The 14,479-nt window shown below is 41.8% G+C and overlaps 1 protein-coding gene across 7 annotated transcripts in view; it reads left to right on the forward strand.

The window, feature by feature from the left end:
- Positions 1–1,107: 1,107 nt before the first annotated feature.
- eya4 (EYA transcriptional coactivator and phosphatase 4) overlaps positions 1,108–14,479 on the forward strand; it is a 50,389-nt gene continuing 37,017 nt past the window's right edge. For all 7 annotated transcript variants that reach the window (XR_015125013.1, XM_086263862.1, XM_086263861.1 and 4 more), the window contains exons 1-2: positions 1,108–1,455; positions 5,152–5,212. Coding sequence is in view for 6 of the 7 variants with exons in the window: in XM_086263862.1 (XP_086119988.1) it covers positions 5,180–5,212 (33 nt within the window). In the remaining variant the exon portion in view is untranslated. The remainder of the gene's footprint in view (positions 1,456–5,151; positions 5,213–14,479) is intronic.

The following is a 14,479-nucleotide window of genomic DNA, read 5'->3' on the forward strand; positions in this document are numbered from 1 at the left end:
ACAAAGAAAGATATTTACTTCCATTAGAAGGTATAGTTTTGGTAAAGGGCTGCTCCCACTTTCCTGCCTTTTCTTTAGGGCGACTTGACTTTTTGTCTCTGGGATTGCCAGTTAAACTGCCAGCCAGTCCAACAAGGAAATTTTTTTTTGTTTTTTAGTGTTTGTGCAAAGCATTTGAAACCACAGAAACTTTGGCTCTTTTCATCTTACATAATATTACCAAGAAAACTTTGCACATAAACAAAAATTGTGTGTTTGTGAGTGTGTGTATGCGAGGGATAGTAAAAGAAAGTAGTGGAAAGCATTTTTCACTTTCTTGTATCTGTGTGTGTGTGTGTGTGGGGGGGGGGGGGGGGCATGCGTGTGTGAACATTAACAGGATCTCTAAAGCAACAATCAGCGATCAGTCAGAGTGGTCGCTGACATCACGATCTTAAATAAATGACAGCATGGTAAAAGAGCGCTGATCCGAAGCCAGCGGGGCCCAACAGTCGGAGAATCTATAAGCCATAACAAACAATATTTCAAATAAACAGACCCCATGGCCAAGCCTGTCATCTTTCTGGGGCGTCTCCAAAACAGTCCTGTCTGACTTTACTCTCATGCTGTTTTCTGTTTGTTTTTTCGTTGCATCTCCAGCGTGTTTTCTGGCATCGTTGTCCTCTGTCTGATCCCCTGCCTGTAACTGTATACAGATTAACCACCACATTTTCCTTTGACGTGTTTGCATAAGTTTGCATTTTTGCCTTTCATGTTTACATATGTACTGTGTATTTTTAAAAAGCTGGCTTTCTATGGATGTTGTTTTTGAATATAAAAATACAGTAAAAAGTCTATATATACTTTTGCTATACAAATTTTTTTCTGAATCCTTTATAATACTGGATTAATGGACTAATTGGAGACCAGATAGATAGATTGATAGCTAGATGTTTTTGCTCCTGTGGGATATATAAAACTGTGAGCACATCATTTGGGCCAAACTATTAATAAGAAATCATTTTGGTCCCCTCCACCCCACCCCACTCTGAACCCCATTACTTCTTTGGACTCTTGCCCGGTAGTATCCGCATGGCAGCTGGACGCATGCGCAGGAGCAATCTTCAATAATGTCCCATGCCTCTGAACTGCCTGGTGCTCAAACTTGGACGCGGACTGAAAATAATGTTGTTTCCCGCGGGGGCGAGCGTTCCGGTCACCGAAAGCGAGCCTCGGGACTCGTGTTTGAGTTTGTAAAATTGTTTTAAGGACTCTGAATAACTCATCGGCTTGTTTTTGGACTCTTGCTGATAATGGCAAGCAGTAGCTGAGTGTTTTGATCCCGGTCAGTGACAGCCTGCAGACGGCAGGGAGAGCTGTGTGGCGATCACGCAGTACTTGATTATGAGCGCTCGCAAGAAGTGAAGAGAATCTGGGAGCTGATTTCTCGCTGGGACGACAATAGGTTTAACACAGGTATGTTTAAACTAGTTTGTGTTTTCCCCAGACGGCTGTGGCTTTATTATTAGACACTTAAATTGTAGGTCAGGTGGCAGAAGCGAGAAAACTGTTATAGTTTTGTTGAATTTGATTAATTCCGATTTAAAAACATTTATATGAAAGAAAAACAACAACAATTCAGTAAAATGTATCAGTAACATTAAAATGAATTATCCTCCATCAAAGAGTGATAGACTCTGTCCAGTTTTCTATAATATTATTATTAATATAAGTCTTTACCTTACGTTATTGTTGTTGTAAGGCCAGTGCATGCCTGTTAATAACGCTGATGTGTTAAGTGTGTGTTCTCCGACTTCATCCCAGCCCCGGAATCACGGCACACCGATAGATTACCTGATATTAAACAAGTGGACAAAAAATAATAATAATAAAGATTTAGTGGTTGCTGTAATTTTTTGCTGAAACATGGCAATAAATGAACAGACAATTACGTCAGATCCTTCCCCGTAAAACTGAATAGTTGTGCAAAAGGGTTTTCTTATTAAAAAGAAAAGAATGATAAAATTACAGTGATTATTTTTTGGTGGTTATTGGTCACACATCAGTCTTTAACTGCAGGTCAGTGCGGTCCATCCTTTTTTCCCCTCTCAGTTTGTGGACACGTGAAGGAGTTTAGTCCCCTTGGTGTCCCCTCAGTTCTCAGTCTTCATCCCTCCGCGTGTCCATGGCTTTTTCTCTCCATCTCGGCTCTCATCCCACGTGGAGTTTGTGTTTATATTTGATATGTAGGAAATGGGAATCTTATACCACTGCCGGGCTCTCAGGGCTTGAATGGCCCCCGGCTATTGGCCTGCCTCTAACAACATGACAAGTTACACGCCGACTCAAAATCTGATAGGGGCCTACTGCGCCGTAATCCATACAGATTAGATTTCACATTAAGGGCTCATACTTAAACAACGCGCATTAATGCGCAAGATTTAGAGTGTGGAGAATTTTTGGAAAATTGTAAACTCCTGCACTGGCCTTCTATCTCATTTTACATTACGGCTCGGTCTAAGGATGATAATCCCACCAGAAATGTGAAATATTTAGGATTAAATATTTTAATGCAGCCAAAGGGGATTTTTAGTGGGTGTTAGCGTTTGCTAGAATATTTACATTTTTTGTTTAAATGTTTTTTTGGTTCTTTGTAATATCGGTTAATTAGAGGCCACCTTAAGGCATTAAATAATCCCGTATATAAACTGTATTTAACACGTCACATTTGTTTCTATTTATTCATTTTATTTTTCCTCTAGTGGGAGAACTCTAAGAGTATCCGTTTCATTATCTGGAAACTGTTTTATGTTGTTTAACCCTGACCCGAAACGGGGAGGGCTGCAAAACACACTGTTTTATCCCTTTTAAAATGACCAGAACAAAGAACAGCATCGCACTCTTACATTTTCCAAATCTTTTTTTGTACTTAAAAAAATGAACTCGTATATGCATATCGCATTGTTTATAGAAATGTTGCGTTAGGCCTAAACCTGCCTAGCATAAAATATTTTATTCTGATATGAAGATTTGAGTCTTCATATCAGAATAAAATATTGTATTTTTATTTATTTGTTTATTTTAACTTTTTAGGTTAAAAGCAAATGTAAATATTGACCATTTAAACGTCAGAGGCCTTAGGGGTTTTTTTTGGGGGGGGGGGGGGGGGGGGGGTGTAAACAGTTTAAATTTTGCACAGACTAATCCTTAACTGGTAATCTTGGAAACTGCTCGTGTCATTTAAAGATCGATAGCTGCATATAAGCGATTGCTAAGACAGCGAGGTTAAACTCAAATTTAACATATGATTTTTCCCTGCAGCCACTCCGACCTGCAGCAGTCTGCGGTTTGTTCAACATTCTCCTTCCTTCGGCTTTTATAGCGTGAAATTACCGCGGTGTAGCTATTTGGTCCACTTTCTAACCCTCTGCCGTCCCATATGTGTTTCTTATGTCGCTGTCAATAGCCATAGTGAGAAATATAATTCTCTCTTCTGGGACGCCGAAGGAAATGGCAGGCACTATTGATTCCCTGTTTAGTGTCAGGTAACTGCTGGGTGGGTTTTAGGGCCGTGCAGGGCAGCTGGGGCAGATAGACAGCATCATTTAATAAGAATTAGTTCTGACATTAAAAAAAAAAAAAAGATCCCCTTTTAATCAGCAAAACTCCTTGTGGCTTATTTGTGCTATACTTTAATATAAAAAAAAAACAACAACTAAGGAAAACTAAGACAAATGCTCCATTACAAGCATGAAGTAAACTTTGCTCTTTGTGGGTTTACTGCCCATCACGTTTCCGCTAAAGAAGAATAAATCATGAAGGGAAGGGTGAAACCCAGCCAGCTCGAATAGAAGGCTGATTATGTCCTCCACAAAGGTGAGAGAGAGAGGGCGGGAGGGAGGGAGAGGGTGGGGGTTGAGGGAAGCAGGGAGGCTTGGGCACAAATCAATTCACCTGAGAGACGCATTATTGTCTTCGGTTTCAGGCTAGGAGGAGCTGAGCGCTATGAAAAATTAAAAGGATGCCAGTTAGTTTAAAGGATCGAGCCAGAAAACTCCACAGTGCACACACATGCAAACACACTCGGCAACAAAACACTGCGCAGACTGAAGAACAACTTGGAGTGCCCCAATTTTGTGCTCATACCTGTCCATATTTTGGGAAAAACATTTTAGACCCTGATCAGTCTTTGTGGTAAAAGTAAACAAATCCCTTGTATCTGTCTTTTAGAAAGAGCAACACACTTGTATGCACATTGTAGTATTCACGATTACAGTCAAAAAGTGTTACAGTAAAATAAAAAGTGTATTTTGATGGAGAACTTGAGATAGGTACAGTTAGTGGCACTCTTTACCACATTGCTGGGAACAACAGATCTAATGACGGGGAGGACCTTTGTGTTTGCAGGTTGTGTGTGTGTGTTTTTGCAGCTTATTCTTTTTTCTGACGCCTTTTGCGCAACATACCAGAAAGGAGCCATTCAGTGTCACCCTGTTGGGATAATGGCACCTTTTTCCATTGTTTTGTTTTGTTTTTTTGCAGTCCTTTGTTGCCGCGTCACTCCGTGCATGACAGTAGCGACAACAAGACGAGGACGCATTGTAGCTTCTGTCCTCATCTGGCTGATCGCAACGCCTCATCTTCGCTTAACTTGTAGACAATCACCTCAGGCTTCTCCGAACTCCTCCGCCAACCTGTCTCCTGTCTAGTATTAATAGGGTCACTCACTATCTTCGTGCGCTAGCCAGCCACTGTGTCTGTGGTCCAGAGGCAGCCAAGCGGCCCTATCACTTACACTTCTCCATTTTCATTGTTGATATTTACTTCTGCAATTATCTCTCCACTTCACCCTCGGCTGAAGATGATATGCTGAAGTTAACGCTGTCGCTTCCCTCCTTCGCTCTCCTGTTGCTCACACATAAACGCAGTGACTGAAGGGCTAACCGACAGATGCACACACACGTACAAAGTAACTTAAATGCTGAACCGTGCGCGATTTCATTCACGATATAAGCCATGAAACTCCCAGAAGAGTGGTTTGTTTTTGCTGGGATTTTGGTGGAAAACATCTCAGTCTATCAGATGATCTTGTTTACTTTTAAGTAAACAAAGCGTCACTTTTAGGCTTCTGACATCTATTTTATTTCCCTATTTTCTTTTTTGGCTTTCAAGTGTGTGGCAGATCAAAGCCAGAGGAGCCATGGAGGCCTCACAGGACCTCAGCGAACAGATGGTGAGTTAAAGGCTACTGTATGTAAGTGTGTGTGGCTGAGCGAGTAAGTATACCTTGTATCGGCCACACAAGTGTGAGGAATGGGTGCATTAGAGACATACATTGTGTGTGTGTGTGTGTGTCCAGGCTAATACACAGCAGCTGTGTTTCAGTGAGCGTACAGTAACCATATGGCACCAGTCAGAGTGAATGAGACTTCAGGAGAAACAATGTTGGGCATAGATGTCAATTTAACAATCATGTGTGTGAATTTTGTGAGCCGAAGTGTGTAACGCAATTCAAATCACTCATTAAATTGAAAAAGGAGGTAATTTTTATCTTTATCTTTTACATTTCAGTCACACACTGACACAGACACACAAACGCACACACACACACACACCACACTTGAGCCCGAGGGTTTGTGAGCGTCCCAGGACAGCGGGCCATCTCTGCGTCACGTCAGCGCAGCGTCCCAGTTCTGCTTGTTTAAAGATCAGGCCGTATTGTTGGGAAAATGATTTTGGCGGCGAGCGAGGGCCACTCGCATTTCAAAGTCGTTAGTCAGCCACCAGAACAGGTGTAATTTCATCTTCTTCTCCTCCTCCATGAAGCAGCGTTCTCTCTCCCTCCCTCTCTCTGACCTGCCAGCCTCGACAGTAATAATAGCACAAAGTGGGACAGAGCCCACGAAGTATGTTGTTTTTTTTTTTTCCCCCCCGACTTTTTGTGCTGCTCTGTTAGCCTCACTTCAGGTTGGATTACAGGCGGACCCCAGCGGAGTACATGTCACTCATACATAAAATGCACGCGCACACACGCACAGACACGCACACTAAAGAACACAAAAACACAGAAATAAAGAGAGAACAGAGAAAAACATCCATCTTGTCTTGCCGCTATCGCGACATCAAATATTGATGTGCATATTCCACAGTTACTTCACCTACTTTAAATAGGGCAGTGATATCATCTATAAGTGAATTTGAGCTGTGGCTCAAAGACATTGATTAATTGTTCGTGTTGGAAATGAGATATCGGAGCAAGGACAGAGATTTTTATTAGTTCGATGGTTTTATAGGCTCAGATTTGTGACTTCTAAAATGTTCAGGCTCAGCATTTTCTGTAAAGGGGCCAAAGCTTACTTTGTAACTTGGACAACCGGAGAATTCAGGTGTGTTGGTATTTAGGAAACTCGGTATATGGTTTTCACATGTGGACATAGCTAAAATCAATACAGGTCAATATAATAGCCCTGCACTAACACTACTTTCAGTTATTGGAAAAATTGAGTGATATTTGGGGTCATTAGTTCCAGTTCTAACACCCGACAGTATGCTGTAACTGTGCTTAAGGACTGAGACTGAATTACTATAAGGTGGCCACTGTTTTCAGATATATGGCTAAACTTTGAACTGCAGTCTAATTTCAAAGGTTTATCAAAAAGATAAAGAAAACTGCAGTTTCATCTGAAACTGTTAAAACAGCTGACATATGCCATTTTTTCCTTTTAAAAACGGTTCAAAATATGTCAACCTCAAATACATTCAACCTCTTTTTCAAGGCTTTAAATGGAAATTTAATTTGCAGCTTTGCTCGTATTGTTTCAGTCTGATTACAGCTGAACCTTTAAACCTTTGATTCTAAGTATGAATGACAGCTTTAACATCTGACTGAACATTTTAAATTATAAACTTATCCTATACTTGTAAAAAAATTTTCAAGCTTTCCTTTTGGTTTTAGTCTTTAAACTGAAATTGGCTAATTCTTTCCCCGCACTCCTTCATTGAAATAGGCGTGTCTCGGGTGACTAAGAAAACAACTCAGACCTCACACACAAGGTTTCGGGGAGTTGTCTGTTGATATTTAATACCCCCACTCCTCCTCTTTACCCTTTAAAGTACCCTTACTTCCTCCACCCCGCCCTTTTCCCACCACATCCATCGCACGTCATCTGGGTTATGGTCAGGCGTCCTCTCTGGCCGCCTGCCTGTCGAGAGCCAGCCTGCCGTCTGGGGTCCTCTGGGAGCGCTGGAAAGGAGCCTGAGATGGCGCTTGCAATGGTTCGCTCCGAAGCGCTGCTTACAGCTTCTTGAGGTGTTTCGCTTCACCTGTTGTCGCATATTTTGTTTCGCTTTGGAGAAAAGCTGTTGTTTTTAGGTGATGCTCTGTGAGATGATGTCGACGAATACAACGATTTGTATTTGAATTCAGCTGTGAACATTAAGGAGATTGGATTGACAGATCAGCGTCAGTCATTCAGTGCACACACAGAAAACAGAAAACGCATGCAAACTCCACACACAGTCTCAAGAGCTCCTGATCCAACAGACCTCCGATTGAAGTCTCCAGTCTTTGGCTTGGTGGAGGTGGAAGCAGTGAGAGATGGGGGAGCAGGAGCATTTGTTGACCCCAGGGAGCTTTGCAGGATTTAAAATGTTGAGCCACCTGAAGGGAAAAAAAGTAAGAGAGATGGAGAAGAAAGAAAAAGCGTCTGAAACATGAGGGGAAAGGGTTCTTTTAGCTTTAGCCTTTTCCTCTGGTGCACTGGGAGAGGCCCCTAGTATGGCAGCTGTCCTAGTGTGTGTGCATGTGCGTGAGACACAGAGCGAGAGACCAAGTAGGAGAAGGAAAGGGGTCAGGTTGCACCCCTCTTTCACCCCTACAACCCCATACAGACACATTCACACAAACTTACATGCAGCAGCAGTAGCTTAATATGACTACAGCCCAACCCTGATTGCTAAGATTGCACTGGCGTCATAGATGGCCGTTTCAAAATCTGCCCGGCAACGGGACAGATCACTGAAGTGTAGAGTGTAACAGCTACCCCACTGGCATCCCTCTGGTAGGCTGGCATCCTAGCTGGGGCACCGAGGGGCACTTCAATTTCAGCTTGGTGTACAGTGCTTCTCGTAAGATTTATGTGTAGCTGACAGCTGAGTGTTGCTGAGTGAGTCTTCTCTCTCTGTGCAAGAAACGCTGCAGATTATTTTGATCAGCACAGGAGAAGGCAGAGGAGTAGGGAGAGCAGGATATGAAATATGGCATGCACAATGTAGACAATAAATGCTAAATGATATTAAACTGCATGCAGTTGCAGAGAAACCGTGACAAGAAAACCAAGCAAATGAGAGCAGATTTAGAAAATCATAGCATAATAGCAGGAGTTATGATAGTTTTAAGATTGCATGCAGAAGAATGCTCAGAATTTCAATATGTACATATATTTAATTAAAGGAATGCCTTTCAAGGACCGACAAACTCTGAGCCTCCATCCCAAAGTTTATATTAATGTAGTATTCAGGTTGACTAAACATTATATTGTTAAAGCTACAAACTTTAGCATGAGCCCAATATGGTAAGTGCTTACAATTTTAGCGGGAAATGCTAGTTTTTGGCCAATGAGTTAAATTGGGCTTACCATGGCAACACCGTTTGATCTAAATGGTGCGTGTGGGGGGGAAAAATTCACTGAAAAGTGTGTTAAACAGTTGGACACATGTTTCATCTCTAAAGGACTTCTTTCCCCAGTCACTAAATCACCCATCAGCACCTGAACCGCTAAATAAGCTAAACCTGTTGTTGCACTGGTGCAACAATGGATAAGACTCACAACAGATTCCCAACAGCTCCACCCATGTGGGAATGCATAGTTGCGCGTTACTGTAATAAAGATGTAGGGAAGTGCACAGCACAGTGTTTTTCCTTGGCTTAGTGCATCCATAACATGAATCGTCCTGGTGCTGCACATTGTTATTATTTAAGATGTGTGAAACAACCAAAACATCTGTCTTTTGCCAAAAGCCCTTCAGTCCATGCTTTGGTACAGATAATTTATAACTCGTATATGAGAATAGAGTGAGAGTCTGTCTGGCCAGAGAAAGGCAGCTAGGTGTGAGGTCAGCGGGTCACAGACAGTCCCTGAGCCACTCAAAGCCTGACAGAGTCAAAGCCCCCAAAACAGACTGGAGAATCCATCTAGAAGCCAGAGCAAGTGGCGTGGGTTTTCTAGAAGAACACACCAGACAGGAAACCACATGATATGTGTGCTTTAGTGTCTGGTGTGTGAGAGTACGAGTGTGTAGGTGTTTCTTTCTCTGTTATACGCATATACTCTCTGTGGTGTGGGTTGGCTGAGGTCATCTGAGTGGAGACTGTCTAATACTGTGGCCATGCTTGTTTAATGGAAGTCAATCAGGGCTATGTATTTCTTGCCAAGACTCATCACTTTATTGATTACTCTGAGACTTCTCAAGAAAATCCCTATATTGCCAGATGTGACATTTTAACATAGTTGGTTATTATTTCTTTCTTTTCTTTTTTTTGTAACTGACGTGCTGAACTGATGCTTTGAATTTGCTCCGTAAAGATAAAACACGTTTAAAATGTAAAAGCATAACCCCAAGAAGAAGTCATTATTAAAATAGTAAAACATTTTCTTCTTTGTTTGCAGTAACTTCCATAAATAGAGCCGTCGATATAGCCCACCTTTTGTTCGGCCCCAACTTCTGGCTAATGCTCATCTGCCATTGGTTCCAAAAAGAGGAGCATATTTCCTCATTTTGCTGGGAAGGAAATGAAATTGCAACAATTGTGCTTTGGTAACGGAGGAACCTTCTGCCTCGCCTGCCGCAAGAACTTCCTCTGTTGCTCTGCTGGGAGATTGGATTTCTTTCTCTGCAGCAGCGCAGAATCAGAAAGGTGGGAGAGAGGGGTCGGCGAGGCTGTGACCTGTGTCTCTGTGCTGACTTGACTATTGCTACAACTAATGGCTGTTTTCATTATCTGCCACTTTGTTTCTTGTTTTAAGCAGAGATTAATGCCTTATATTATTAGTGTTCATAGTCATGAGCATGGCCAAGTCACATATTTTAAAAAATCCATTTAAAACCAAAAGATCTTCAGTTTTTCATCGAATCTGACAGTTTGGAATTGGAATTTTGCACTTGTGTGCAATTCATGCTTTCCTGTCTCTTAAGAGTATTCCTTCCTGAATACATTAAAATAATATTGATATTAATTTCTTACATGTTTGTGCTTTGTATTTGGTGCTGGTGTTAGCCTAAAGTTCTGCATGGAGTAGAACAATGACTGGATACACTGAAAGTAAAAAAATTATTTATTAATCTTAATATTCATGAAAGACTTTTTGGTTTTGGTTTTTTGCGACCACATCTGAACTGCATCATTGCAGCAGTGATATCCAAAGAGAAAAATGAAGTCTTTTTTTTTGTTGTTGTTTTTGGTTTTGTCGTGTTTTTCTTCTTCTTCTTCTTCTTCTTCTTCTTCTTCTTCTTCTTCTTCTTTTTTTTTTTTTTTTTTTGTCCTTGATTTTTTTTTCCTTTTCTTCGATCTGTCTGACTGACTGTCTGTCCCACCTTCTCTTTCCCCGCCGGCCTTCCCGCCTCTTCGTCTCTCTCTGTGTCTCTCTGGCTACAGAGTGATGATTCAGGCCCTATTGTGAAGTCAGCAATCCGATACAGAGCAAGCCCAAGAGCGAGGGTGGGGGGGGGGGGGGGAGAGGGAGGAGGGGGTGGATGGAAGGATAGAGAGAGGGAGAGAGCAGGGGGGTGAGAAACAGGATTATGGGTGTTCTCGTAGCGGCGTCCGTGCTATTGCGAGCCCTAGGCGGTTTGGCACCCTTACCTGTCCTCTTCTTTACCTGTTGCTCTCATTCTCCAAGTTCACTCTGTAGTCTACGTGTCTCTCCTTCTTTGTTTTCCTTTATCTTTATCCTCCTCACACCCACCGAACTCCTCACTGACCTTTTTTTCTTTTTTCTTTTTTTTAAGCTCCTTGACCATCTTTTTTTTTTTTTTTTTTACACTTACATACTCTCTCTCCCCTCAATCTGTCTTCCTTTTTTGTAGACATCTGGTATTGTGAGTGATTTTATTAGGAAGTTGATATGAAGTGTTTCGAGGCCTGGTATGATGGAACAGCTTGCCACTTCTGAGACATTTAACTCCTGTTCGCTCTCCGTGGTGCATAGGCCAGCCGTAACTTCTAATAATCAGCCGCATAAAGAATCCACGAGCAGATGGTGTTTGCATGTGTGGGTGTGTGCGAGAGAGACCATACCTTTCTCTGCACTGAAAGTCTCTCCTTGTGTCCCTTTTTTTTTTTAAGGATATCTACCTTATGTTGTACCTCTCGCATGCATGCACACTGTGATGTCATGAGCAGCATTATTTAACAGGCAGCTGGGAGGCCATTCATCATTTAATTAAAAGCGTCTGAAAGGGATCTGAGGCCTAATGAGATTAGCTTTAATTATTGATGCCGCTGCTGCTGCTGCCCCACACACACACCACCTCCAGTGATGACCACCACAGATATTTAGACCGTCTAGTCTTTCAGCCTTAACACAAGTAGTTGCATGCACATTTTTTTTGCTTTTCAGTTCTTTTCTTCCCTACCTGATGTCTTCCCAGACCCACGCACATCCCATTGATATTTGTTTCCCTTTGGGATGTCAAGGTGCTTTGGAGGGGGGGGGGGCTACGGTATGAAGACCAAGCAGGGGGTGCGGTAGCTGTGGTCAGGTTGGCGATGGGGGTGTTGCTTGAGGCTGGTGTTGAGTTTCTTTAGGTCTCGCACACCAGCAGAGAACTTGCTGCTTAATTTTTTCCCCTTAGTTTCATCGCTTTCATACATATCAGTGGATTTATTTTGGATCCATTCTGTTAAGTCCTTGGTTTTCATACTGTAGCCTGGGCAGAAGGTAATATTTTGTATGGCTTGTGATAACAACTTACTTCATGTCACACTATGAAACATTAGTATAGAACCAGACCCAGACAGCATTTTCTTCCACTCTGGCTGTAGCTTATCATAGCAGGCCAAACCTTTTTAACTTTAACAAGGATCTGGTGTCGCCTTTATTAATCGTTGAAGAACACTATTAGGTACACCTTGCTAGTGTCAGGTTGGACCACCAAATGTTTTCAGGATGGCCATAATTCCTCATGAAATAGATTCAAAAAGGTGTTGGAAACATTTCTCAGAGATTTACGTCATGTTGATATGAGAGCATCAAACAATTGCTGCAGATTTATCAACCTCACATCCATGATGTGATTCTCCTGTTCTTCCACATCCCAAAGGCGCTCTATTGGATTGCGATCCGGTGACTGTGGAGGCCATTTGAGTGCAGTGAACTCAATGTCATGTTCAAGAAATGAATTTGAAATTCTTTGAACTTTGTGACGTGGTGTGTTATCCTGCTGCAAGTAGCCATGAGAAGATGGGTACACTGTAGTTATAAAGAGAGCAAAAATAACAGTCAGCTAAAATATCAGCTAGGCTGTGATCATGCTCAGTTGGTACTAGAAGGCTCAGTGTGCTAAGAAAATATCCCCCACACTATTACACCAGCACCACCCTGAACTTCTGGTACAAGACAGGATGGATCCATGCTTTCACGTTGTGTACCCCAAATTCTGAGCCTAACATCCGAACGTTGCAGCAGAAAATGAGATTCATCAGACCGGGCAAAGTTTTTCTAATCTTCAGTTGTCCAATTTTCATGAGCCAGTGTGAAAAGTAGGCTCCGTTTCCTGTTCTTTGCTGTCAGGAGTGGGGTCTTTTATTACTGTAGTCTATCTGCTTTATCATGTTGTCCATTCACAGATGTTTTTATGCATGGTTGTAATGACTAGTTAAGTTCCAAGGCATTCTCCTCTGACCTCTGGCATCAACAAGACATTTTCACCCGAACATCTGTAACTCACTGGATATTTTCTCTTTATTGGGCCATTCTCAGTAAAGCCTCGGGATGGTTGTCCCGGTTCGACCAAGTCTAGATGACTTGGGCCGCAATCACATGTTGTTCAGATAATAAAAACTCTGAAGACCTCTGCCCTTTAAAAACCTCTTTTTATTTTCTGTTTAAAATGTAATTTATAATTAAAATTCAATCTATCTGTCCAAGGTCATGACGCGAGAGAAAGGATCACCAGTATGTTTAAATAGAACACCATTAAAAAAATGTAAAAGTGGAATATTGGCCAGGTAAAATGGTTCCAAGTTAGGCAGATTGCTTGATCAAGGCTTTTAGAACAACTTATAACACCACGGTCCAGAAAAGTCTTCTCACTTACTTTTAAGCTTAATCTGTGAAAACTCATATTCCTTCTCTTTCACCTCAAGGCTTTTACATTCATATCACACTTCCCAGGAGTTTCATATATTGTAGTCATAATTTTTACGACTGCATCGTGGGGTCTAAACCAGCGATTTATGGGGATAAAGCTAATGCAGGTGGGGAAAAGATGACAAAAGAAAAATTATTGCATGAAAATTACTTATATTACCTTGCATGCAGGGAAATTTGCAAATTAGTTTGCCATTGTGCTGAATTTTCTTTTAATAAAATTTAACATTGGTCCTTTAAACAGCATACTAAATCGCAATGCAGCGCAGATATGGGAGTCACTTAATGACGCATACGTTATGTTGTCATTTAGATCAATTAAGGGTCACTGATTAATCATTATGTCTGAAAAAGGTTAACCAACAGTCGATTAAATAGCATTTTAAATTATACTGATCCTTCCAGTTCATTGTCCACTCATCTGACCTACTGTCAGACTTTCAAGAACTTCATATTAAGGTGTTTGTTCTGGAGTGTGGTTCTATACCACTAAGTAGTTGAGTGATGTGCTCAGTATGTGTGTGTGTCTGTGCACGCAGTCAGCCATGGAGTGGTTTAAGTTTCTCCCAGTTGTTTTTTTTAATCACTCTCATCAGATTAGCTGAGCAGGGCCAGTTGAGGCCAAACGCACTATTAACAACCCAGAACCAGTGTACACACACACACACACACACACACACACACACATCCATCACTGACTTTTCATTTGTCTCCACTGAGTAAAGCTGCATTAAATCGTGTCTGTGATCCGTCACTCCCTTAGACAATGAGGAGCCAATTTAAATAGGCGATATGAAGACCACCAGCACGGTGAGCAGCATGGAGGTTGGTCTGTTCCCCTCTGTAGCTCTTCCTCCCCCAAACACGTGGATTTACTACCGCAGTTCGACTGAAGAAAAACAAACGCTTGGGACTTCAGGATTAGTAAGATGCACTAATGATATCTGCGGTTTTGCTTAAACATAAACGCCCAGAATTTATACTGTGATAAGACTTAAATGGAAAAAGAAAAACAGTTTTACTGTAAAAGTGTGACTTTTATCAGCGAGCCGAATGGAACAAAAACTAGATCCACGAGGCGGGCGATAGTCATTGATTCCTTGTAGGCAGCCCACTTAGCCTTTAGTGGC

The sequence above is a fragment of the Aulonocara sp. 'chitande type north' Nkhata Bay genome, linkage group LG15, assembly GCF_057382095.1.
Source record: "Aulonocara sp. 'chitande type north' Nkhata Bay isolate Kocher_YH1m ecotype deep benthic linkage group LG15, A_spYH_male_GT1.1, whole genome shotgun sequence".
NCBI lineage: Eukaryota > Metazoa > Chordata > Actinopteri > Cichliformes > Cichlidae > Aulonocara > Aulonocara sp. 'chitande type north' Nkhata Bay.